A 24,870-nucleotide genomic window follows, 5' to 3' on the forward strand; every position below is an offset into this window, starting at 1 on the left:
AGTTGTCCTTGCACCTCCACATGTGAGAATTGTCATGTACACACACACACACACACACACACACACATTCACACACACACACACACACACACACAAACAGGTGCACGTGTGTGTTAACAAAATATTTTGCAACAACTTTTATTTTTGAGATTGTAATATAATCATATCATTTATTTTTCTCCTTTTCCTTCCTCCAAATAAACAAACTTTTATTTTTTTAAGAATTCCTACTTTCATTTTCTGTTGCTGTAACACAATCCTTGGATATAGGTTTATTGTTTATAAAAGCAAAATTTAGTCTCAGTTCTGGAGGCTGGGAAGTCCAAGATAAAGTGAGGGCCTTGTGCTGCCTCTTAACATGGTGTCAGGTTGGCAGAGGAAGGGAAACGAGCCTGTGTGCAATAGAAAAGCCCAAGGGATGCTTCAGATAGTAATTTCTCAAGATAACAAATCAGCCCTGCAGGAACTAACCCAGACACATGAGAAAGGAATTTATGGGGGAACCTGACCCCATGACTCAAGTGTTTTCCAGTAGGGCTCCTCTCCAACACTGCTGGATTGAAGAATTGGTCTCTAGCACAAGAACTGTCTGGAGAACACACTGATAGTATTCTGGCTAGGTTTTTTTTTTTTTTTTTTTTTTTTTTTGTCAACCTGACACAACCTAGAGTCATTTGAGAAGAGGGTATTTCAACTGAGAAAATGCATCCCCACCAGATTACTTGTAGGCAATCCTGCAGGGCATTTTCTTGATTAATTGTTGTTGGGGGGTGGGGTGTTGGGGAGGGGGGGGCTAACTCATTGTGGATAGTACTACCTCTGGGCGGGTGGTACTAGATGCTAGTAAAAAAGCAGGCTGAACAAGCCATGGGGAGCAAGCCTGCGTGACACTCCTGTCTTTTGCATTGGTTTCCACCTGCTTGAGTTCCTGCCCTGACTTTCTTCCACGATGGACTAGGATGTGGGAGCATAAGCAAAACAAACCCTCCCTCCACACTGTTTATGGTCATGCTGTTTTATCACAGCCCCAGAAACTCTAAGACTGAAATTGGTATCAGGAGTAGGGTGTTACTCAGGCAGACATGACGATGTGTTTTTGGGTGTACTACAGTGGCATTTGTACTTGGGGCTGCAAAAGCCATGGAGTGCTCAGGGATTGGTGGAATGTTGTGTGGAAACCTGGGAGAGAATGTTAAGAGCAATGATGGGAAACCTGGCTTGTGGGAGTCTCAGAGGGAAGCTTGAGAGTCCCTTAAAGGACTCTACCGGGGGCCTTTGTGCAATATTTTATGAATCTGTGGTTTCTGGTTAATTCTTAACCAGAATTAGCTGTGATTAGTAAGAGGCCGGTATCACTGGAGTGGAAAAGTCTGCTTTGCTGGGCCAATGGAGCTGGAGAATCAGCTGTAAGAAAAGGGAACAGAATTATAGAGGCAGACTCTTCTGGAAAGAGTTTCCTCGGGAACATCGCACACAGCAAGGAGGCATTGTGGATAGGGTGGAGAAACAAGGCTCTTCTAAGACACGCTGGATGTGTTTGCAGATGAATGTCTGCAGTTCTATGGCTTAAACTCAGCCTTCCTCTTCCTGGACGTTACCGGGTCATTACTTTAAGACTCTTCGCTCTGGTGAATACTACCTATAGTAATCACATGATCATGTCTAATATTCAGATGGTTTTATTAACAAGTATATAATACATATATTGCATACTGTATATAGTATATGAGGACTGTACAGTACAAATTTATGTTCACAGTTTGACATGACAAAATGTCATTACTGAATTCCCATTGGACTACAGGGTAGAAACGGAGAAGTACATTAAACATTCACATCTTTAGTAAGAAAGATTACCAAAATGTTTCAGTATTTGCAAGTATACTAATGCATGCTAAAAACCTTTACCCATTCAGTCTTATTAGCTTATAAAATATATTACACTTTATTAAAAATTTCTGCATAGTTTATACAAGTATTAAAGAACTGTAAATGCAGTAAGCCTGCTACGCTTGCAGGTAGGGTTTAAGAGATGCCAAGCAGAAAGATTATTCTGACCCTCTATCACTAGGTACATAACAGGGAAAAAAAAGTGCTAGTATTTGTAAAACACATTGTAGCCCTCTTTTAATGCATGTAAAATGGCTTTGTAAATGTATTACTTAAGTGAATTTGCAATCATTTAGACACTGTTTACCTTGATTAAGAAGAGAATAAAGAGAACTCAAGTGACTTCATGTACGTTAGCAACTCCTTCAAGACAATTCTAGTTTCAAACCAAATTATAAAACCTTTGATCTCTGAGATTGTCTTTATAACAATCTAAGGAATGGTGTGCAGATTACAGTATCAGCAATAGACTCTCAAATTCCACATTAGTGCAATACTGATAGTGCAGGTGGGTGTTTAATAAAACATACATATACATATATCACTCCTCTGTAATTCTGTTCCAAGGCTCTTGCGATGTCTGCATATTTAGTATCTTCTCAGTTGAACAAAGCTATGCTACACACAGTCTCCAAACCAAGTGACTTTCGAGTGCAAAATGCCCATTTAATGATGTACCCTCCCACTGTGAAACTCGAAAACACAAGATTCTGGTTATTTTTGGAACTTCCCCCAGATGATACTTGAGCGGTAATTGAATGAACTCTGTCATCATTTACACAGTGCTGACCTCATGTTTACAGCCAGTTCTCATCAATTTACTGCAACTGAGCCACCACTGACAAGAACCTAGCATGTCATCCAAAGTCAAAGATCCAGGGCATCTTAACTTGTATCATCCACAAAAACAGCTAAAAGAACAAAAAACAGAAAAATAAACAAAACCAAAACAACCAAAAAAAAAAAAACCAAAAAACTAAGAGACTAAATTTCTCAACTATAATAGTAAAATACAAATACATACATACATACATATTTATATATAAAGGAAATTTGGTAAGGGCCAATTAACTAAAAGTATATCAGACTAGCATGGGAATAGAGAATGGCTTCTCTGGGTTATTTTTCTTTCAGAGTTAAAATGGATCTTTCTGATCTAAGCAAGCTAAAGAGTAATTAATATAATAAAGACTTTTGAACAAACTTTAAATACGTCGCGGAGCTATTAAGGACTCCGGTTTGAAGCGAAGCTAACGGCCCTTCCTTGCACCCTTCCCCCACCCCCACTGGGTTGGAGCACACAAAATGGAACAAACAGCAAACAGGACTCTTCGATGCTCTGCAGAAGAACTATTTCAAGTCATGATGGTGGTGGCACGAACGCAACAGAACACCGACAAGGGAGACCCTGCTTTCCCAAGACATTCCACTCCTCAATTCACGTCATAGTTGCAAACAAAGAGAAAGGCAAGAGCCTAATTAGCATACCTTAATAATTGCCTGAACAGAATTTTTTTTTTTTTTTTGCAGTGCTAAAAAAGGAAAGGAAAGGAACCCAAGAGCCAAGATAACATTTCTTTGCAGTTTTTACCCACATTCCCCCTCAGCTGGTTCACAGGGCTGAGCAGGACCTCCCGAGCGAGCGCAGTCCCCACAACTGTGAACATAGTGCCATCAAAGCAAGCTCCCTGGATGTGCAGGCCTCCAAGAGGTGACCTGTCATTCACCGGCGTTCAGGAACAATCAAGTAGGGTGTTCCTCTCAGTTCAGGTAGTGTTGGATCCTGAGTTGTGGCTGAGGTGAATATTTAGGAGTACCCCCCTCTCTTCTCCTCCCTCTTTCGTGAGGGGATGAAGGGACTATCCTTCATAGGCAGCCGTATCTGACCATTGTGCCCATTTTATTTTTCAAATTTGTAACCAGTGACATTTCTGCATGTGAGCTGTTTTGGTTGGCATTTAGACTGTGGTGTTCAAAAGCCTGCTTTTGAAAAAAATAAAATAAAAAACTCCCCCCGCCCCCCCCCCAAATAATGGTACTATTTATCTGCAACATCAGCACGAGTCATTGCTTTTAGTCTGTCCCTAACAGGGTACCTGGTAGTCGACAGGAAATTGCTAGCTCTGGCAGAAACTTGTGGGAATCTTCAAGCTACATATATAAATCCCTGAATTGTGGTTTTTTTCTCTTATTTTTCAAAAAAAAAAAAAATCTGTCACCAAAATAAAGATCTATGTGCTTCACACTAGGTATATTTACAAATAGTGTCACTCAGGTCTTAATTGAGTGACTTTGATCAAGCTTACTGGATGCTCTGTTATACTATGTGTCATGGACACAAATGACAGCTGGTTTGGCACCATACAGCTCACACAGAAAGCTGCATATGAACGCTGTGTGACTAGTCGGATGTGGGAATAAGTACCACTCAATGTTTTCCTGTTTGCAAAAACACTCTTAGTAGGTAGGGGGGCGGGGGTGTGTGTGGGGGGGGGGGGAAGAGACCATTTTAATACCCTGTCTCAAAAGCTTTCGTTTCTTTTTACGTTACTGGGCAAATATCTCTGTGGATTCCTTACTCAAGGCTTCATGATCGACAATGAAGGACCATCCTGCAGGCACGGAGGCGGTGGCACGGAGAGCCCTCTGGGCACCCATCTGGGCAGCAAGGGTGTGCTCAGCCGAGCCGTACCCGGGGATGGACAGTTAACAAACGCACTGCACAGCTAATGTGAACGGCCCAGACGCTGATGCTCCAACCAGTCCTAGCCAGCAGTCGCTGACTCCCTCCTCCATTCCCAGCATCCTCTGCTTCTTCCTCGCGCTCGCTGTGGGAGCACACGGCCCACCTGAGTGACAGCTCCTCCTCAGCTCCCAGGGGTGTCAAGGCCCTCCACAGAGGACAAAGGACTTGATTCAGCCGAGTTGGTAAGACAGGCCGACAAGCGAATCGTGGCGAGGGCGAGGGCGAAGGCGAGAGGGTGGGACCGCCTTGACATCAAGTGGCTCTTGCTAGCTGGTCAAAGGGATTCTTTCTGTCGTCAAACACAAAATGTGGCAGAAGGTCGAAGGTCTCTGGCAAGGACTAGCAGGCTGGATACTGTATTTCTAATACGTTTACTTTGACATTCTTTTGAGGAATACATGGAGAGACCGAGAAATTGGTCGTGAGTTTACATGTTCCCTTGTTCTTGTTACATTAAATGTATCTGTAAGGAGGGTTTGCTTAGCATTCCCGGAAATAAAAATGTTCACATTCTTTAGGTCTGACCCGTGGTAAGGAGAGGGAGGGTTAGAGTATCAACTACTGACCATATGGAAGTCTTGAATGATATAAATTCAGAGATCCAGACCAGCTGAATCGAAATTAAAATGTACATATAAAAATGAGTTAGATAACGGGCAGGAGGAGGAGATGAGAGAGAGAGAGAGAGAGAGAGAGAGAGAGAGAGAGAGAGAGAGAGATGCCAGGAAGAGCAGGGAATCACACTGAGCTGGAGACAGGCTTTCAGACTAGCATGTGGCGTTTCCTGTGTAGGGCGAGGTGGTCGGAGCGAGAGAAACTCCGGTCACAGTCTGGACACTGGAAAGGTTTGATTCCAGTGTGTTTTCGGAAATGTCTCGTCAGTTCATCAGACCGAGCGAACTTCCACGTGCAGCCTTCCCAGGTGCATTTGTACGGCTTTTCTCCTGCAAAAGGGGGAGGAGGGGTTTAGTTGTCTTCTTTGTTGAGAATAAAAAGAGAAACTACAATTTTTGAACTAATGCCCTCGGAAAATACAGCCTCTGGGAGAACATCATACACAACTCTCAGTTAACACGGCGCTGCACGAAACAAACACACTCTCCATAGAAAGTCAACGAAGAAGAGCTCTCAGGGCAGGGGGGGGCCATTCCGAGGGTCAAGCTCGGAGAGTGTGGACTCTGCATGTGTGGGTGTGCCAGTCTGAAGCCTGCCTGTGCACTTCAGGGTGCCACTGAAGCCTTGTGGGTCTCTCTTATGTGTTGCCATCCACTTCTAAAACTATAATACCTATTAAAGAATTCAACCACCACTTTCTTATTTAGTCCCTGACAGAGATGCCACAGACAGTACTTCAAACCCCAATGTTCTAAAAACAGAAGGTCCCTCCACCTCTCAGAAACCAGGCCTCCACACACTCCTTCCTGTAGGCTAACCATCATTCAAATGTGAGGAACAGAAGGCCCTTTGGGAAAATGTTAGAAAGCCCGTGTGAAGAAAACCTTCACAGCTAAATGGTGCTTAGTGCTGATCTTATTGTATTAAAGTCACTATACAAGCTGGCCACCCCAATAGAAAATTCACAACACTCTAAGACAGCTGTTCTTAACCTAAGGGATGTAACCTCCTCCCAGGGGTCGTCAAATGATCCTTTCACAGGGGTCACCTAAGACCATCAGAAACCAGAGATATTTGTATTACGGTTCCTAACAGTAGCAAAATTACAGATATGAAGTAGCAACAAAAATAATTTTGTGAGCTGGGCGGTGGTGGCACACGCCTGTAATCCCAGCACTTTAGGAGGCAGAGGCAGGCGGATTTCTGAGTTTGAGGCCAGCCTGGTCTACAGAGTGAGTTCCAGGACAGCCAGGGCCACACAGAGAAACCCTGTCTCGAAAAAACCAAATAAAAAAAAAAATTTTTTTTTTGTGGCCCAACATGAGGAACTGTGTTAAAGTGTTGCAGCGTTAGGAAGGTTGAGACCCACAGCTCTAAAATCTGAAACTTTTTGAGCCTCTCATAGCAGCAGATGTGCTCCTGTGGCATTGTGTAAGGCTCAGAGTCAGGAAAAGGTCGTATAACTAATGTCACCTTCTGGCTGTGTGTAGAAAGCACACGTGAGACAAACATGTTTGTGCTTGGACTTAAGTGAGTCCTTTGGACAAACCTTAAGATGCCTTATTATGCTTCTGAATAATGTATCCCAATCTCCATGTGAATCCGAAACAGTTTTAGCCCCGAGTATTTCAGGAAGGGACACCTGGCCTATCACAGGTAGCAAATGAGTCCCTATTTAGCGGTGACCACTGTCTCTATAAACTTGGCGTAAGTATTGGTTTCTATGTTGTATATCTGCTCCTCAGCCCGTACATGCCTGCGTCTGGCTCCAGAGACTCAATGCCATTTTAATTTTCAGCTGGATGACAAGAATAAAGGTCTACTCCACAGGTCCCATCCACGCCTAGTAGATGCCTCATGGCTGACCTGTCGGTCCTGCTCAGGAGCCCCTCGCAGACAGCTTCCTCTGCCTCTTCCTCCTTCCCCGGATCACCAAACACTACTGCTATCCCAGATTCCTCTCCGTGAATAGTCACCGATAAGAATGACCCACGCAGGGGGCTGGAGAGATGGCTCAGCGGTTAAGAACACTGACTGCTCTTCCAACTGGCTTGAGTTCAATTCCCAGCACCCACATGGTGGCTCACGACCATCAGTGATTGATGAGATCTGACCTCCCGTCTTCTGGAGTGTCGAGGACAGCTACAGTGTACTTACATAGAATAAATCTTTTTAAAAAAATAACAAGAATGGTCCACGCAACTCAGACAACCAACCAACACCCTGGGCTCTAGACACTCTAGACAAGGGTCACACAGCCAATCACTCCTCAGCTCTGGTGTCCACTGAGGGGCAACGAGCCAGGAGCAGCCTCGGCAAACATCTGTGTGACTTCTTTGAGCTGCCTTTCCGGGGATGACTCCATATGTTTCTACGGAGACGACAGTGTTGGCAGGTCCTGTCAGGTGACTCTAGACTCAATACTGACCAATATGGAGCACACTCTAGAAGAGCTAGAGTAGACAATGACACAGGAGGTCTTTCGATTGTAAAGACATCTAGTAAAGACAGACATCTAGTGTATTTACATTCCTTTCTTCAAGGCCCATCTGTCCGAATGCCAAGTTTCTGCTCTGCATTAAAAATGGTCCTTTGCTACCAACTCTTTTACCTCAGAAGCTAGGCTGACAGTCTTGGCTGAGAAAGAGCTTTCCTCACTAGCTCCCTGACGCCCATCCTGTGTACCTGGGGAGGCAGGGGCAGGTGGATCTCTATGGGCAGCTGGTGGTATGGGTAGTGGGGGAACTCCCGGCCAATGAGACCCTGACTAATTTGGTGGATGGTATTTGGGAGGAGCCACTCACAAGGCCGTCCTCTCCTCCACACATTCCCCAGCAGAGACTCCTGGGAGGGCCCAATCCCTGGCAGTGAGTCTGTTCTCATCTTGCCCAGCTCCTTAGGACAGACTAACGTGGGAAGGAGGAACCTGAGTGAGGACCACTTTGGTTCTAAATATCCTAATAATTATCTGTGGTAGATTATTACAAAGACTCTCTGGGACTCACATAGACAGCAATACATTCACTTTCAAGTGACTTGCATAAACCAGGCAGTGTCCCTCACCCAAAATGCTTAAGAGCAGACGTGTTTTGGATTTCAGACTTTCAATCCCTGCAACCCATGTGAAGGTCGGAGAGAACTTCACTAAACTGTCCCTTGGCCTTCACTTCCACACCACTGCGTGTGTGCCATACCCTGCCACCCCATAACAATAAGAAAATAAAGTAAAAAGCAAGCGTCTGCTCTCAGGGTGTTTGGAATGCCAGATCCTCCAACTTTGCTGTTCGGGCGCTGATGGATTCCCCTACCTGTATGAGTTCTTCTGTGTGCTTTCAAGTGCGAGCTCTTAGTGTAGACCTTATTGCAGCCATCATAGTCGCATCTGTGTATCCTGCGCTTCCTTTGGGTATCCGGGGACTCCACAGGTAGAGGTCTCTTCCCAGGCTGCACGATGACCGAAGGATGGTTCCTATGGAAGTCAAGAATAAATGCAAAACATTGAGTGAAGGTGCTTCCCTTTCCTCAAGTCTGCTAAAAATAAAAAGCATTTACAACATCGGGCAAAAAGGGACAAAAACCCCCAACGAAATAAAAACAATAAGACCATTAAAAAAAAAATGAAGAAAAAAGAATTAGCTGTTCAACCCAAGAAGCGCTGCTTTTATATTCATTCAACAAACATGTAGCGAGCACCTACCATGAGCCAGGCACTGTGCTTGGCACCGGGGCACAAAGATGAATAAAAACAGGGTTCCTGCCCTCGAGGAGCTCACACTCTAGGGAGACAGACATGGAGATAAGTAATGACAGCAAGGAGGTTAGGCGTTCTGCTGAGGGCGGTGCTGCGTGCGTGCGTGCGTGCGTGCAGAGGCTGCGGTGCTTCCCGAACTCCTCAGCGCTGCACCGGGCTAGCTCTCTGATTTCCATTTTTCTCGAAGGAAACATGTAAACAGTCAAGTCTCTACATTTAATTTCCGCTGGCTCTTTCAAAGGAAGTCGTCGTTGCTGCCTCCAGCAGAATCTTTGAGCGTCAGTGTGGCTCTAGCATGAGGAAGGGTTCCAGCATAAGGGAGGGCGGAGTTGTCACCTGATGCCCTCCCCACCTTCCCTCACTTGTCCAAGGGCTCTAAAGCCACACCTGTGAGAGCAAGGGCAGATGGGAAAAAGTATGGCGGGTTTTATTTTATTTATTTATTTATTTATTTATTATTTATTTATTTATTTATTTATTTATTTATTTAGCGAGCGGAGCCGAGCCCTTTCCTGCTGTCGAGCAAGTCAGTGAAGAGTTCTAGTTGGCCCGTCCCTTTCTCGTGGGTAATTACTGGATGCAAGCGGATGCAGGAGCCTCTGACAGAGCAGAGGCACAGTTCTTCAGCTTGACTATCTGGGTCCTGAAATATTCTAAAGAATGCACGGACGTTTTACTATGTGGGAACAGATTAAAAATAATGTTTCTGAGACTAACGTAAATGAAATTATGGAAGCGCATTAAAAAGCACCACCCATAAAATTGTTTTGGCTCAAAAAAATTTGCACGCATAAGTTTGTTTGTTTGTTTTGCTTGAGGTGACCGGTTAAATAAACATGGGTTTGTTTTATGTGGTCTTTTTTCTGTCAGTACTTTAAACCTTACCCTGGGAGCTGAGTACAGACAGATAAACTAAGTCAGGATTCAGAGACACAGAAAAGTAAACAGGAAGTGGCGGGGGTGGGGTGGGGGGGGCGCATGGCCAGGTGACTGGAACTCCAAGACATGCATATATATTTTTAACCACAATGGAGAATAAGGTTTATTTAGGTTTTTCTTGTTAAGATTGAATAAGTCACTAAAAATCCTTCTGTAAAAAGGAAGTCACCTTTTTTACTTTGGAAAGTGCTAGGGAAGATTCAGAGGCCTATGTGTCTAGCTCCCAGGCAGGCAGTCCGTGCCAAGTGGCTTCAGAAATCTTGCCCAACAACTGGGTTTTCTGTAGGTGGAGAATCTACATTGTTCCTGTATAGTAATTACGAGTGCATTTCCCACTGTCCGCTCTGTCACTGACCGCCTCTGTGCCTCGATTTCCTCTGTGAGGCGGGGGTCTTATTGCTACCGACTGAAAAGGCTGCGGTGGGTGACTACTCAGAACCAGTGGCCAAATGACTAACAGAAAGCTGCCAGTGTTCCGCGCTCAGAAGCACCCTTTCCCTCTGCGAGTCACAGTCGTCCAATTCATGTGGAGTTTTCTGGATGTTTCAAAGTCACTTTAAAAAACTATCAAGGTAGCGTCTATTGGGAAACAGTGTAGTAGTATAGGGTAAAGTCAGAGAGAGGTTAAGGGTTTTGGCAATCTAGGTCTTCCGGCTTTTACTGTTCATTTCTAACGAGACCACCAGGGAGGGATCACAAGCACAGACAGCTACTGTGTAGCAGATCCCTGCTCTGAGTTAAACCGGCCCTTCCCCGTCCTGTCTGTGGCCTTATGCCCTCCTCTCCTGTTTTTCTGTTCTCCTGTTTTTCTGTTCTCCTGTTTTTCTGTTCTCCTATTTTTCTGTTCTAAACGCAGCCTCACAAAGGTAAAAAAACACATGGAATGGCATTTTTAACCTTTTATTTTATATTTTGCTATACCTTTGAATGCCTCTACAAAGGATCCTAACGCTGTCATTCCGGACCAGGCAAATGGGTTCCGAGCTCTGAAGCCCGCGCACAGGCAGCGGCAGGCTGTCGTGGCCGGGGCTGCAGTGCTCTAGGCACTTGGCTTCCAGCAATTCTTTCCTGGCTAATGTGTTCTATGTGGGCTCCCACTGGGCCCACTCCAAGACATTACTTAATCCCATCTGCGAAAGAATTACATAGCGTGCATGTTCCACTGTAGTTAATCTACAGGGTTGTTTTTTTCTTTTTTCTTTCTTTCTTTCTTTCTTTCTTTCTTTCTTTCTTTCTTTCTTTTTTTTTTTTTTTTTTTGAGGAGAAAAATGCATCTTAGGTCAGCATTAAATAAACACATTACTCATTAAGTATTTAAAAGCCTCTATCAGTGAGATCACTAGAGGAATATTACTTGAAACAGAAATATATATGTCTCATGTAGTTCAGGCTGGCTTAAATGCCCGGTGCTCCTGCCTCTACCTCCCACATGCTGGGATCACAGGCATTTCTACTACCACACATGCGGGGATCACAGGCACATCCTACCACACATCTAGCTGGAAACAGTATTTTTTTAAAGCAGTATTTAAAGAATGGGAGACTGCTTTCAAATACTTTCCCACAATGTGTAAGACTTTGGACTAGCCCTCCGCCACCTACCGGCCAACTGCACAGGGAGTAACCAGAGAGATAGAGTTCAAAGCAGGTCCTCTGTGTCAAGCGTGGGATTGTGGGTGTATTGGGGTCCCTTGTATTGGGGTCCCTTAACTAATGTGTTGGTTCATCAGTTCTCTATCTGCTCTGAATAAAAGAACTCACTTGAAACACCTGGAGCTGGGTGTGACGATTCATGCTTGCAACCCTGATAGTCAGGAGGCTGAGGCAGTCGGGTCAGGAATATGAGGTCAGCCTGGGCTGCCAAGACCCTGTCTTTAAACAAAAGCAGACAAACCCCCTAAAACTCAACTTTTAAGGGGAAGTACTATGCAACTGTGAAAAAGGAGAGCATGGGCCTCCAGGATAATTTCCTTGCCTGATGCTGTGGCTGAATGAAGAGCTGCCCTTCCCATCCACTAGGGATTATATATGATGCCACACACATGCCATCATCTCTAGACCAAAAGTTCGGGGTGGTCACACAATGAAACCACACAAACCAGTGGTGGGTGTGACTGCAGTGGATCTGAAGTCACCCGCAATGGCTTCTGTAAAGCCAGGGAAACTCACACTCTGAGGTTGAGCTGTGTGACAGGAGAGGAGAAGGTAGGACAGAGGTAGGCAGAACATTTACTGAAGCTGGAGAGAAGATCGTGTGGAAGAGGGACAATGGGAAGGACCCCGTGGCTGTGGATGCTGAGGCTGTCCCAATGCAATGGCTGGACCCAATGCAGAAGCACTGTAGAGTTGGTCCAAGAGTAATTACAACAAAAGGCAAAGACAGGGGACTTCGGCGGTGACCTGAAGTACAGCACTAGGTCAAAGCCATCTCCCCAGAGATTGCTCTCCCCAGGGGTCAAACCATGAATGACTTCACCATGTGAGGTACCATCCTGTCTAAGCAGAGACTCAGATGCTGGCCAAGACAGAGCATCCTTCCTCCTGGCTTGCAGCTCTGCAAGTGAGGTGAGGCTCCAAGGGCAGCTATGATTAAAGACTCAGTGTCAAGATTTCTTTCTGCATTGAGCTGCATGGGAAGCTTCTGTGGCCAACACTGTCGTTGGCCTGAGGATGTTAATAAAACGTTTTCAATAATGAACACACTCTACTGTGCTAGAATTGACAACTATGGGGGAGGGGTGGGGCAGCTTCTGTTTGACAAGTGACAACTTGTGGTTGTTCAAGATGATGTGAACATTAAATCCAATCTTCATAAAAAAAAAAAAGAAAAAAAAACAACAACAAAAGACTCATGTGGTCACCTTGGGGGACCCATTGCGGTGAGGTTGACACAACTGTTGTAGATATGATCTGTGTTGTTCTTGGAGACTGTCTTGGCCACGGTTAACTGAAGCACCACCCAGTGATACCACACAAAAGAGGATGTCCTTGGTCATCCATAGCACATCATGTGTTTACAATTCCATGCTTTGATTCCAGGTCCCCAGATGTGCGCCACTACTAAAACACCAGGTCTGCCTAAGTATACTTACTCTTGCAACAAGGCTTGCGGGGGGGACACTGAGTTCATTAAAGGGGGTGACATTTCTTCAGGGTAATAGTCAGTCCTCTGTGGTTCAATTCCAGGTTCTATTTTAATTTTTTTCTGTAATATGGGCTTCTCATATGATTCAATTACAGGTACTAAAAAATAAAAATAGAAAAATCATTCTACACACAATGTATCAATTTCAGCTTGTGAAAGCTCATCCCATGGCTTCTAGCTACTACATGCTTGTTGTATGTGTAGTTCTTCGCCTCTGGCAAGTGTTACTATAGCAGGACTCAGTTTGTGAGCGATCCTCACTTCTTTTGAAGCAGAGGGCCCTGTGACTCAAGATAACTCTCCTTTACAAAATCTGGCTATCCCCACAGTCCCCTCTCTAGGGTTGACAAACAGGTGGCTTTTAAGAGCCATCAGCAGCATGATCAGAAAGTACTTAAGTCTCTTTTGTGCCCAGGACTGTATTGGTACTCAGTAAACCAAAGTATAAAATACACTGTGAAAGTAACTAGTTGTTGGACACTCTCCCAATATCAACACTTCAAAACCATGAAGGATTGCCTGGGACAGGCCAGGGTGTCCTTTTGAGGATAGAATAGCTCTGCCTGGTGCCCTCACCAGACTCCTGGCAGAGATGCTGTCTACTAAGCAGGTGCTGGGTGTAGGGGCATGGCAGAATTTACCTGGCATGCTGCTGTTTGAATTGTCCATCTCTTCTGACAAGGAGACCATGAGAGGCTGCTGTAGGTGGCTTGTGTACATAAAAGGGACGGGCTGGACCACCACAGGCTGGATGACAGGGAGGATGCCCGGGCTCCGGATTCCATGTCTGGACAGCGCAGCCGCCATCACAGGCGGCATAGACAGTGGTACTCCGAAGGGTTGCACGCCAGGAGAAGGGGGTGAGTATTTCTTAATGGGCGGGCTGGAGGAGGGCATGCTGAGCCCAGGTGATGCTCTCCGGTGGGATGGGAATTTCAGAGAGGAAGGAGAACCACCAGCAGCGGGCGGAGAGCCCCGCTTGTTCACAGTGAGGTCCACTGGCTCCATCTGTATGCCGTGAGTGAGGCCTTCAGGGGTCTGGAAGAACTTGTCAGATAACGGTGCGGAGTAAATGACCCCGTATTTGTTGGGCTTCATTGATTCTATGTAATTCGATGGGTAGGACTATCAGAAACGAGAAAAAAAATAAAGGAAAAGTATAAGGAGTCATACTTTAGATCTAGAGGTGCGTGATTTCCCCTCAAAAGCTATGGTAGAGATGGTTTAGCAATTGCTAGAAAGTAAGGTTGATGCCCACCCCCCAAAAAAACCTGAAAATCGAATTCATGATTTTCCTATTCAGTGAGAAGGAGGCTACCTGGCAGGCTTCTAAAGCTGTCCGCATCATGGAGGGCTTGAGGCCTTCATTAGGAGTCGGCATTGAAGAGCACAGAGAGCAGGCCAAACTGAATAACCTGAGTTGGGCTTTTTTTTTTTTTTTTTTTTTTTTGAGACAGAGGCTCCCTGTGTAGCACTGGCTGACTGGGAACTCCTCTCCCTTCTCAGCACTGGGATTAAGGCGTGCTCCACCACGCCCAGAACACCATTCGTTCTGAGCTTCTGTGGCTCTGGCTTTGACTGGGATTACTTACTCTTGGGCTCACACCCTTTCTTCTCTGGGTCAGATGGGCTCAATGTCTACCCAGCTAGGATCTGCAACTGTTTTCCCTTATAGACATGACTCTCTGGACCCAGTACCAGCAAAGCACCCAGGAATTCGAGACCAGACCAGGAGCCTTGCAGTGATGGGTGTACTCGTTCTGGGACGGGGAGATCCTTGTCAAGGAGTACTGAGGGGCCCTCCTCTGGGAGGCTAAGGTAGCAATACACAGTAACCCAAGTAATCCTCTCGCTTCATTCACGACATGCTGGATTGCCTTATGAGAGCTTCCCTGACCTTTATGCAAGAGATGCACACCATGGCTCTAAGATTCCAAACTCTAAGATCACAGTGCACCCAAGGATGGCTAGGCACACTGCTGGGAGTACTCATTGAGCGCCTTGGGAGCAGCAGCCTAAGATGGCAAAGACTGTCACCTTTCTAGCAAAGTCTTAAGCAGAAGAGATAAAGAGTAAAAGGATGAGCTGAATATTAAAAAAGACTTCCGATACTGCACCGACATGTGCAAAGGAATAAGACCAGAAAGTACAAGGGTGGAAGGGTGGATAGTGACAATTCCAGATCTCGTCTCCTCCCTCTTCTTAGTTCATTAGCGACAGGATCTAACTCCATAGCCCAGGCTGGCTTTGAACTTGTAGCAATCCTTCTGCCTCCAGGTGTTGATCTGTACTAGCATACGCAGGCAGCTCTACCTTTCTTTAGAACTAGCCATACCCACCCAAGTATATATCACAAGGCAGGAGGTCCAGTTTATACAGCAACATGAGCATTAAGCCTATTTAAATTTAATTAAAATAGGTGTTATTAAAAGAACAAGGCTCACTTAAAAAGAAAATCAGACATTATCCAAAGAGAATCTCAACAATTAACTCCAGGGGGAATTAATTCTCTAAAGGACACAGCTCTGGTGGGAGGTGAGACTTCATGACATGGACGGAGGGCAGCAGTGTGTGGCTTCTCCCTACCTTCAGCCCTGCTCCTCTGAGACCTCCCACTGACCTAGATTTTAAGGCCCACGGTTACTGGCAGCGGAACGGGAAGCAGAATGAGGACATACTGCACATTCTCCATTGCTGCCACTGCTGGACCTTCTTCTATCCATGGGACAGACTAAGTGGGAATTTGGGCAGAAGCTGGGGGAGCTGCAAATGTAATAATACCTTCAGGGTTTCTCAAGGTCATCAAGAAAGAAAAGAGTCACACGTCAAGCTGAGTTTAACACGAATTGCACATCTTCTACATACACTTAGTGCATCTTCTCTACATTGCCTTCATTGTCTCCAAAGACGCACGCTAGGTGTAGGGGGGTCTGGGACGGACACTCAACCCCAGGTCCACAATTAACTATTTCCAGTTCAACTGGCTCACAAAGGGGTGAAGAAATATAGTCCTTCCTTGGCTCACTGGCAAGTCTGAGACTCTTCTCTAGGCCAGGCTTAAGTATTTGGGCGGAGCACGCAGCCTACAGAAGAGGCTGGCGCCCATCTGGCAGGCTCGCATAAGGCACGATGCACACTAGGTGGGATTTGGGATGTAAATTCCACCAAGCTACTTCCCTCTGGTCCACCCCATTTCCCGTAGTCTAGGTTCACAGGCGTGGCTGAACGGGTGGGTCCCAAATCCACACCAGAAGCCAATGTTGGATCAAAAAAGTCTCTGGGCCACTGACAGGTGTGGATGGACCCCACAACATCCTCCACTGTGTTTTCTGCAACATAGCTGTCCAAAGACGAGACTCAGACAAAGGTCTACCAGCTCCACCCCAGCCCTCTCTTTTCTCCTGTTGAAACGTGCACCGACTGTCTACACCTCTGTCGTGTGTGTATACGTGCTGACAGCGGCTCATACATTCTCAATGACTGTCTGGGATGAATTAACCTGCTTTCTGCAAGTCTTCGATCCTGGCAAGGCTGGGGAAATGCCAATACTTTTGATTCCTGAAGATGTGGGGATTGGGCAGGGTGAGGGAGTCTTGGACACTACTCCAGTCTCATAAAGTGAGACTTTCCAGTTTAGCATTTTATTAGGAACAGCTTTGAAGAGTTCTCTTCACAAGACAGTAAGTGGGTGGGACAACTGACAGGAACAGGAAGTCTCTGCTGCTGCTGAACATGAAAACAAGGGGCATCTGTGACAGGCTACTTAGGAGTCCTCAGACCACAGGTGGGGCTGTGTGCACAGGAAGGCAGAAGGCGTGGCACGTTCATAAACACTTGCTCTGGGCTCGGCAAATGCTCTGAGGCAAACAGAAGGCTTTCTGTCCACCTGGCCCAGGAAAACCACCAAGGGTTCTGTTGGGACAGAGCAGGGGAAATGACTAGTTTTAAGTACTTCTCAAAATACAAGGAGTCTACTGGGTGACAAAATTCACCAGAAGAAAAAAGAAAAGAAAAAAAGAGAAAAAAGGGAATTTAGAGAAAAATTGAAAAGTATTTTTTGTTTTTTTTTCCCCTTCAATATTTTTGCTTTCTGATTGCCGGAATCAGAAAGAATCCTAATTTTTAATCTTTTTCCTAAGGCCGTTCAATCACTTGCAGACTTTTAAACACAGTTTGTATTTCAGTAAAAGAATGGTATTTCTTCACTTTTTCTAAACTATGACAAAAAAATATCATATATTGTTTTGGCTAGGATTTCCTTTTTAAAAGAAAAAGGTGGTAATGGGGAGTGACAACAGATACACGGACAGACCCAACAGCCTTGCCATGTTTTGTGTGTGTGTGTGTGTTTTGGGATTTAAAAAAAAATATTCTTGAGGCTGGAGAGAAGACTCTGTTAAAAGTATTGGTTAATGTAGGAGAGGACCCAGGTTGGTTCCCAGCACCCACAGGACAGCTAGGCCTGTCTGGACTCCAGTTCTAGGGGATCCTTCTGGCCTCCTCAGACAATGCAGCATTTACACACGCAATCCTAGCACACAGAAGGTTGAGGCAGGAGGACTGCCATGAGTTAAGGACAGTAGTGGATACACAGCAAGGCTCTGTCTCAAACAGAACAAAAACAAGCTTACAAATGTCCTATGCTGCTGCTAACATGTGCTCTCTGACTCCTTCAGTTCTTCCAATCAGGGTGAGGAGATGAGATTTGAAGACTTGACAGCATAGACTCAGGGTCTTCTTACTCCCTGCACAGTAAGGACTAAAGCTAACTTTTAGAGCTCGAGTGAAATACTGTCTCTTGGGACCACCAGCACATGAAGGAGAGAAAGATAACTTATCACAAAAATACCCTTACATATTTCCACTTCATGTGTGTGCTGGTTTTGTTTGGTTTGGCTTGGTTCTTGGTCAACATGACACACGACTGGGGCACCTGGGAAGAGGGCCTTCAACTGAGAAACAATTGTCTCTCTTAGTAGGCAAGTCTCTGGGGGCATTTTCTTGACAAATGATTGATGTGAGAGGAATCACCCTTGGACCAGCGGTTCTCGGTTATGTTAGAGTTAGCTCTTGAGCAAGCCAGTAAGCAGGGCTCCTCCACGGTCTCTGCCTCGGGCTCCTGCTCGAATTTTCCCAGTGATGGAGTGTGACCTGGAGCAGTAAGCTGAAATAAACCATTTCCTCCCCACTCATGGAGTTAATCTCAGCAGTGGAAAGCAAACTGACACAAAAGACAAGCTACAGCATCCTAACGCATAAAATAAAAATTCATTTTATTTCCTTTTCCCTCCAGTTAAGCACACTTTCCTGGTACTTGGGCTATCTCACACTGACCTCACAGTATGGGTCCTTAACTGCAATGGGGTTTGTGAACCGTACTCTTGCGCCTGATTAAGAACACTGGATGTATCACTGATGGCCACACACCATTTATAAACATTATATTTCCCAGTTACAAACTAGAGATACAGATGTGGCTATCCTTTAACTTTCATATTCTCGGACGAAAGGAAGGAGTATGTAGCAAATCCTCAGCCCAGAGCCCTCAGCCTTCCTAACGCTTCGACCCTTTAATACAGTCCCTCATGGTGGTGACCCCCAACCATAACATCATTTTGTTGCTACTTCAGAACTGTAGTTTTTACTGTGCAAGTGTAATGTAAATATCTGATAGACAGGCTATCTGATACTGAACCCCATAAAGGGCTCAAGACCCAAAGGTTGAGAATCACTGCCTTAGAAAAAAAGTCTTTTTTAAATGAATACAATTTTAACTGTTCAACTATTACATTCAGGCACATGATAACTACATCATCTAGCTATTGTGCTAGAATGTAAATATCATTTCCTTAAAGATACTCTGATTTTTTTTTTTTGTTTTTTTTTGTTTTTTTTTGTGGTAGACGATAGTAAACACGCCATCGGCTTGGTAATATCCATGGTAGCTGAGTTCCAAGCACCTCAGAGTGACCCCGTGTCTTGTAGAAGAAGTATTGCTGGCAGGGACTTCCACAGCCAGTGCATAAGGATGATCTAATTTTGCAAGCGTGTCATCCCCAACCTTCAGATACACACCCAGGCCAAGATTTTTTTTCCCCTTGTGAATATTTTCCAAACCCATGGAAGAAAAGAGCCGGGCAGACTGGGAGCTGCCTTGTTAGTCAGTGTCTACTAAACCACATCCTCACTTTGAAAAGTTGGGCACCTCCTTGTCACCTGTGTCTCATCTCTGTGGCCCTAGGGCCGGACCTACACAGACACCTTCATCCCCTGGTGCGTGAGTAACGCTACAGCCTGGCTCTCAAGAGGGACTGACTGAGCACTAAGGCTTAGAAAGAGACCATAGATTGAATTCCAACTCAGCCACCCACTCTTCCAAGTGAAATCTGATCTGGTCTCACTGCCAAGTCCCCTCTCGGGCTGGCTCTCCTCAAGCCGTCTCTTCTAGAACCACAGCCCCATATGGCTTCTGTCAGTGCTTTCTGTCTTTCTCTTTAAAAAACAAAAAAAAAATCACTTTGTTCTCAATGTGTTTTACACATACATTTGTGAACTTAACTTTCATTGTGGACAGACTGGCCTACGGTTGACCCCATCTAGGGGTGTGGGGATGGTGACACCCCGTTTACTACTAGGGGTTTTGAGAAACACCACCTGTCGAATGCCCAGTCAAACAAGAAGCACGGTAGGAAACAAACGCAACACCCGATGTTATCAGTTAAGAGAGGTGATCAGTTCAGGGCCGCTTACCACCGAGACAGGGTCCATGGCCTCTTGCTTGACAGGGACCGGGTCAAACATTAGCATGCTTTCAGTCGTGCCTTCTAGGGTGTTCGGAGGTCTGGCCTAGAAAACACAATGGATGCCTGGCCTTAATACTGTGGTCACACAAACTAAGAAAAAGAAATACCCCTTTATCTCTTAGTTCCACAGACCATCTTCTCTCTCACTTCCCACACCTACCATGCAGAAGATGCCCTTTCGCATAATTAAAACCAGGCCTCCCCAGCAGGATTAAATGAAAGCGGCACTTCTAAAACAGCTACACAAACCCTGACATTTCTGGAACAATATGTACAGCCTCTTCTGCCAGGAAACCTTGCATGGCATCGCTGGGCAGCTCAGCAGAAGGTCCGCCCAGCCCCGTGCTCATCAGAAGAAGACAGTGAGGAAGAAACCCAGAAGCAACCACTATGGATGCCTGTCCTAACCCTCCCAGGCCTGTTTGAGTGGGTACGCAGTACACACACTGCGCAGGACCTGTGTGGTCACTTAAAATTCTATGTTGAAAATGCTTCTTTTTGTGATTGTATGGCCTCAAAGAATCAAACCACACTTCTCTGTGACAAGATCAGTTTAAATTGTCACCTTCGACTGGGTGGGGTGGCACACGCCTTTTACACCAGCACTTGGGAGGCAAAGGTAGGAGTGTCTCTGTGTGTTTGAGGCCAGCCTCGTCTACAAAGTAAATTGAGGACAGCCATGGCTACACAGAGAAACCCTGTCTCAAAACAAAACAAAACAAAACATGTCACCTGTCATTAGAAACTAGGGCTATGAGATAGCTCAGGGGGCAAGCCTGACTTCCAGTTACCACACAGGATGAGCAAGTTGCCCTCTATTTTGCGCATGTACACACACACACACACACACACACACAAATAAAACAATTATAACATTGCTGGACCCTTATGTTTCCAACCTGTTCACCACTAGAAATAGCACCAACACGCCATACTTGTATCCTACTCAGTTTAACTTTTATGACAAATTCTCTAAAGGAGAATTCTTTGCTTTCATTTTGATGGTCTCCCATGATACACCGGTTTCCTCTGAGTTACTGGGCCTGAACCTTTTTCATCTTTATTTGCCATTTACATTTCTTTGAGGAAAACCCACTTGGATCCTGAGATGCACACCCTCACCCACAGCGCCATTTTCTGGACACCCTTCCTGTATTAGTTTGCTGTCACTCTATTGAAGGCAAGGCCTCCCCTGAGCGTGTCCTCCCCTGAGCATGTCCTCCCCTGAGTGTGTCCTGCTCTGCTCTGTCCATCCGCAGGACCAGTGACCAGGGGCTGCCGCACAGACTTCACGCGACTGCAGAGCTTTACTATCCCAACTTGGTTTACATGTTTAGCCTTCTGACTCAAGGCAAGGTCTTTTTTACAGGCCCCTCTGGTTCACGGGGCTAAATGAGCAAGTTTCTCCTGAGAAAGTGGCACACCAGTAAACTCAAGCACTGTCAAGATCAAGAGAGGGGGACGCACACAAGATTAAGGCTAGCCTGGGTTACACAGCAAGACCCTGTCTCAGAAAACCAAACCCCTGTAGAGTCTGCAGAAATAGCTCAGTGGTTAAGAACATACAACAGGTCAGCTCACAACCACCTATAACCTCAGCCCCAGGGACCCAGGGGCTCCATGGGCGCCCTCTCCTGGCCCCCAAGGGCACTGGCACTCACCAGCACAAACACATAGACGCATCATTTCAAATAAAAATAAACTCTTTAAAAGAAATTCCAGGCCCTAGAGTCTTTGCATCTTCTACCTCAGTATGGGAAATGCAGTGCCCAAGTCAGACTCTACAAAGTGTTGGAGCCCTTTCATTAAGACATTCACATACAAGCGTGAATGTTGTACCCAGTAGCTCTTGCCTTGGCATGTCAATGCAACCTCTTTAATTTCCATGGCAACATGTAAATTCTACCCACCAACCCTAGGGCGTGACTTCACAACTAATTGTCCTATACCCTAGGTTGCAGAATAATGTGACACCAGGCTGCTCAGCAAATGACAAATGACAAAACGACCGCTCACAAAAATAACTGGGTGGTCTTATTAGGAAGAAAACCTGTTGTGTTGTGGCATCTAATAACTGGTCCTAACTGAGCAACTACAGGCCTACACACACACACACACACACACACACACACACACACACACACACACACACACACACAGGTAGGGCTCTAAGATGGGTCCTGCCCCACCCTTAAGAAAGGAAGGAAGGTGTGTATCTCCATAAAGCCAGCAGACAGGTGTTCTGCTCCCGCTGATAAGGTCGGACAGGTTAGCAGCTTCCTACCTACCTCTCAGTCTTTTAAATGGAGTTTGCTCTCGGAATCCATCCCACAAGATGCTTATCTTGGCTCTCACATTCCCAGGTGTGGAAGGAAAGAGACCCGAGGCTCTGAGGCCTCAGACGACAGCCTAAACCAGCCCCAGGGCAGCAATGCTTCTCACAGGAAGGAAGCAGACCGCACTCCTTTCTCAAGTTACAGGATCCTTTTTCTTCTGAATCACTCATCTCAACAGATGCGCAGTTTTTGGATTTGTAGTACGTACTACACACACACACACACACACACACACAACTCCATTTATTGGTATCAAACCCCAGAGCAATCTATAAAGCAAGATAATCAATGCCTGGAACTCCCAGCTGTTAATAAGAGCTTCTAGGGGAAGCCAGGTGAGCTGATCCTGCTGGATCTCAGAATAAATAAAGCTGATTGGTGTGAGAAGACGCCTCAGTTCAAGGCCATTCTGGGCTCACCAGAGCCGGGAGCAGGGACCGGCTTTGCTTGCATACCTGTGCGAGGATGTTCAAGTTCATTAAGTCTATAGTTAAAAGCTCAAACACAACAATAGGGAAAGACAGGACATCAAGAAAACGGAGCACACCAGTACATATCAGGCTGCCTGTTCAAAACAACAGCAGCAGTTTCTCTGTACCCATCGCCTTGGCTACCGCTTTAGACTTTCTGGTGAGGAACCAGGGAAAAGAGGGGATACAACTCTTGACCACCACAAGGCCCCGGGTTCAATCCTACATACTTGAATTAAAGTTACTATTTAAATCAGGAAAGACCGAGTACAGCACTACCACAGTGTCTTCCACGTAACCAACACGTAAGCTGAGACCTGTAGGAATCGGTGTCTTAAGACTTGGTGGACAGCCGCTGTTACCCAGGGACAGTTAGCGTTATCCTGTTTTTAAAGCTTGTTTTTTTTTTTTTCTTTTGAAACGGAGTCTCACGCTATAGCCTGGCTGACCTAGAGCTCCACCTGTCTCCCAAGTGCTAGAGTGACAGATGCACACTGCCCACCTCCTTCATTGTTTAAAAGGGGATTCTGAAACCTGAATCTGATTCTGATGCCTGTCTTTGACTTACCTGACAGCAATTCTAGAGAGAACCAGTAGGTGGCGCACGAAAACAGGCTTTGGAGCCTTAAAGCTGGAGGAAGATTGGAGTTGTACCAGCCTGCCTCAGGGTCTTTAAAACCTCGTAGGTTTTAAAACCAGGCTGAGGAATCCTATTAACCACTTTATGTTGGCATTGCAGAAACCAGAAAGCCTCAAGTGTGGTTGTTTCTTTACATCTTAGTTCTATTTAACTAAATATTCTCAATCTGAATTAGGCAATGCCGGGAAAAACCTACGGTATGGGGGCAAAACTTCTTTTTGCTTCTAGAAGTCACTGAGGTGGTTAAAAACCAACAATATAGGAAAATCAGTTTCTTCCCAAATAATTTCCCATCATTAGAACAACTAGGTCACTTTGTGGGGAAAAGCTTATAAAACCAAATTTTCATTTAATTGGGAGCCCTCCCCTCTTCTACTTTTGGCTGCAGATTATCAGTCCAAGGGGTCAGGTTTCTGTAAGCATGTAACTGTATACTCATATATTAGAAGCCTGGAGGATCATTAGGTGACTTCTAGAAATGATCCAGCTCCTGCAGTCTGTGAGGTTCGCGGTGGTACAACTGCCTCCTCATACGTAAGGCAGGGAAGGAATGGGCTAGAGGGCGAATAGAGCCAGGAGCTCTCAGTTTGTTGAGGACAAAGCAAGACTTGCCGGTCAGTCTCTCCTTTCTCTTTCTGGCCTGACCCCTAAGGCTTGTCCCAATTATCTGCTTCCCTCAAAGGGGACCTCAGCCAGGCGTCCAGAGCAGAGACCATTAGACAACCCAACAAGCAACGATCATCGGTGCGTACCTACCCTCTTCACTCTCCTGGGCGGCCGATTTTTCAAAAGAGGAAGTATGTTACTGGCCCCCACCCTCACTCTCCAAAGGAACTGACAGGGTGAAGATCAGAGCTCGCTGTGGATCTTGGCCAGGAGGGCCAGCGCCGTCCAGGTCCCGTCCGGGGAGCAGAACTTCCTTTCTCGAGAAACCTTTCTTTACATTTCCTTAGCAAACTTTCTGAGCGCTCCCGGTGACTAGAACTACAGGAGGTGCCGTGAAATGGCCCCGGCCAGAAACGCAGAAGGGCAGGCAGGGGTTTGCTGGCACCTACCTTGGAAGGGTATCCAGTGTCCACACCACCCCGGGAAGCACCCACCCACCCAGGGACGCACCCACCTCCTTCTTCCACTGGCAACCTGAACAGAATTCCACTCGGTATTCCCGAATCTTTGCCTCTCATCAATTATTTCGGCATTAACGCGGTTTGGAAAAGGGAGAAGTTCATTATTTGCTTTCAGATGGGATCAAGGACCCAGGGAGCCAGCGGTCCTCCCTCCCCTTTCTGTGAACGAGCCACCCAATTTTACTTTTCTGCCTCCACCCATCGGCTCCACCCCGTGGAGAGTTGCCAGGGCGAGTCCAACTTGTCCAAACAGGACATAGCTTCAGATAAGATTCTGCCCACACCCTGTACTTCGGAAAGACCAAGTGAAGCAATTGATTTTACATGTAAATAAGGACAGGTGGAAAGGCAGGATCCCTCCAGCTTTCCATGCCAGCCCCCCCCCCACGCCCCGCCACGCCCCGCCCT

The 24,870-nt window shown here is 45.9% G+C and overlaps 1 protein-coding gene across 2 annotated transcripts in view; it reads right to left on the reverse strand.

Annotated features, from left to right (window-relative positions):
• Window positions 1-1,663: 1,663 nt before the first annotated feature.
• The window catches only part of Klf3 (KLF transcription factor 3), a 31,488-nt gene continuing 8,281 nt past the window's right edge, over window positions 1,664-24,870 (reverse strand). The window contains exons 1-6 of one of the 2 annotated variants that reach the window (XM_052198035.1): window positions 24,456-24,629; window positions 19,837-19,932; window positions 13,728-14,211; window positions 13,034-13,184; window positions 8,560-8,720; window positions 1,664-5,580 (exon numbers count right to left, since the gene is read on the reverse strand). In XM_052198035.1, the coding sequence (XP_052053995.1) occupies window positions 5,399-5,580; window positions 8,560-8,720; window positions 13,034-13,184; window positions 13,728-14,211; window positions 19,837-19,893 (1,035 nt within the window). In that variant the 5' untranslated portion in view covers window positions 19,894-19,932; window positions 24,456-24,629 and the 3' untranslated portion in view covers window positions 1,664-5,398. Of the gene's footprint in view, window positions 5,581-8,559; window positions 8,721-13,033; window positions 13,185-13,727; window positions 14,212-19,836; window positions 19,933-24,455; window positions 24,630-24,870 lie in introns of those variants that run through there. The other variant, XM_052198034.1, reaches the window with a different exon arrangement.

The sequence above is a fragment of the Apodemus sylvaticus genome, chromosome 11, assembly GCF_947179515.1.
Source record: "Apodemus sylvaticus chromosome 11, mApoSyl1.1, whole genome shotgun sequence".
Taxonomy (NCBI): domain Eukaryota; kingdom Metazoa; phylum Chordata; class Mammalia; order Rodentia; family Muridae; genus Apodemus; species Apodemus sylvaticus.